Source organism: Atta colombica, unplaced genomic scaffold, assembly GCF_001594045.1.
Source record: "Atta colombica isolate Treedump-2 unplaced genomic scaffold, Acol1.0 scaffold47, whole genome shotgun sequence".
In the NCBI taxonomy this organism is placed as follows: Eukaryota; Metazoa; Arthropoda; class Insecta; order Hymenoptera; family Formicidae; genus Atta; species Atta colombica.
Window position 1 is genome coordinate 2,655,248 of NW_017259536.1, and position 1,213 is coordinate 2,656,460.

At 40.1% G+C, this 1,213-nt stretch overlaps 1 protein-coding gene across 2 annotated transcripts in view; it reads right to left on the reverse strand.

The window, feature by feature from the left end:
* Positions 1-238: 238 nt before the first annotated feature.
* Positions 239-1,213, reverse strand: part of LOC108691606 (semaphorin-2A) — a 167,625-nt gene continuing 166,650 nt past the window's right edge. For both annotated transcript variants that reach the window (XM_018199440.1, XM_018199439.1), the window contains exon 11: positions 239-511. In XM_018199440.1, the coding sequence (XP_018054929.1) occupies positions 437-511 (75 nt within the window). In that variant the 3' untranslated portion in view covers positions 239-436. The remainder of the gene's footprint in view (positions 512-1,213) is intronic.

The following is a 1,213-nucleotide window of genomic DNA, read 5'->3' on the forward strand; positions in this document are numbered from 1 at the left end:
GAGACGAATACGATATATATATATATATATATATATATATATATACACGTAACGGAAAATCGGATGCGCGATGAGAACGGAACTGGAATGTTCTCGCGGGTCACCGATCACCAATAAACTCGATAGTCACTCGCGATCGGCAGCGCCGACGAGAAGCTCTCGGACACCATAGCACGTGGATAGCAGTATACACGATCGATCATACGTTCTTCATACGTTTTATTCAGTTTATTGGTTCGCGAATCGCGGACCGATTTTAGTCACTTAAGAATCCTCAAGTGACCAGCGGGCCAAGCGCGGTGGCGTGACCGGCCAACAAGAAGGCCAGGCCGATCCAACCGGTCGTGGTCCAGCCGCGATTCCTTGGCGGGACGCTTATGCGTATCATCGTATCATCGTAATCTCGGCTCGACGAGGGACCCAATGATCGGCTCCATCAGACGAGGGGCGTGCCGTACACCTCGTTCGTGTGTAAATTCTGATTGCTGTCGTTCTGCCTCGAGGCGCATTGCTGCAACAGAGAAAGCACGTCGATGCTATAAAGGGAGTTGCATCTCGATTCTCGAATGTATTGTATTAAACAACATTGTTGCCTCGTATACTGTGTACCACGTGTTCGAAACTAGAGATGATCGCTACGCTGCGTGAAATCAATTCGCGTAAGTAAATATAAATAAATTTCACAATCATGACTGATTTTAATGCAGTATATATTCATGTAAATTATAAGAGATTATTATGAACTCATCCGTCATGATATACGATATAATAAAACATTAATGATCGCCTTAATATGAGCGCAAATATTTATATAGAGTAAACGCGTAAAATCGGCTAACCACATTAATAATTCTGTCGTGCAAATTATATTGGTTTTGTTTTATACGCTAAGAGTTGTCGTTGCGTAATACATAAAAGATTACGAACGATTTTGAACAATCACAGAGTAATTCTCATTTGCCGGCTATCAAATGCAATTATATTTATCGATACACATTATCGATTTACAGCTATACGCCCGTAGATATATTTTCCCACAATAAACTTTATCTCATATCGAGTAATTTCATGATAAATATTTAATTTTCGTCCATCCGTTTCGATGCATATAAAGATAACTGAATATACGTAGAATTTGCTGAATTGTACATCGTTTTGCAATGCAAAATTTGAATGGCTCGATTACGGTTTATGACAATCCCATAAATATATA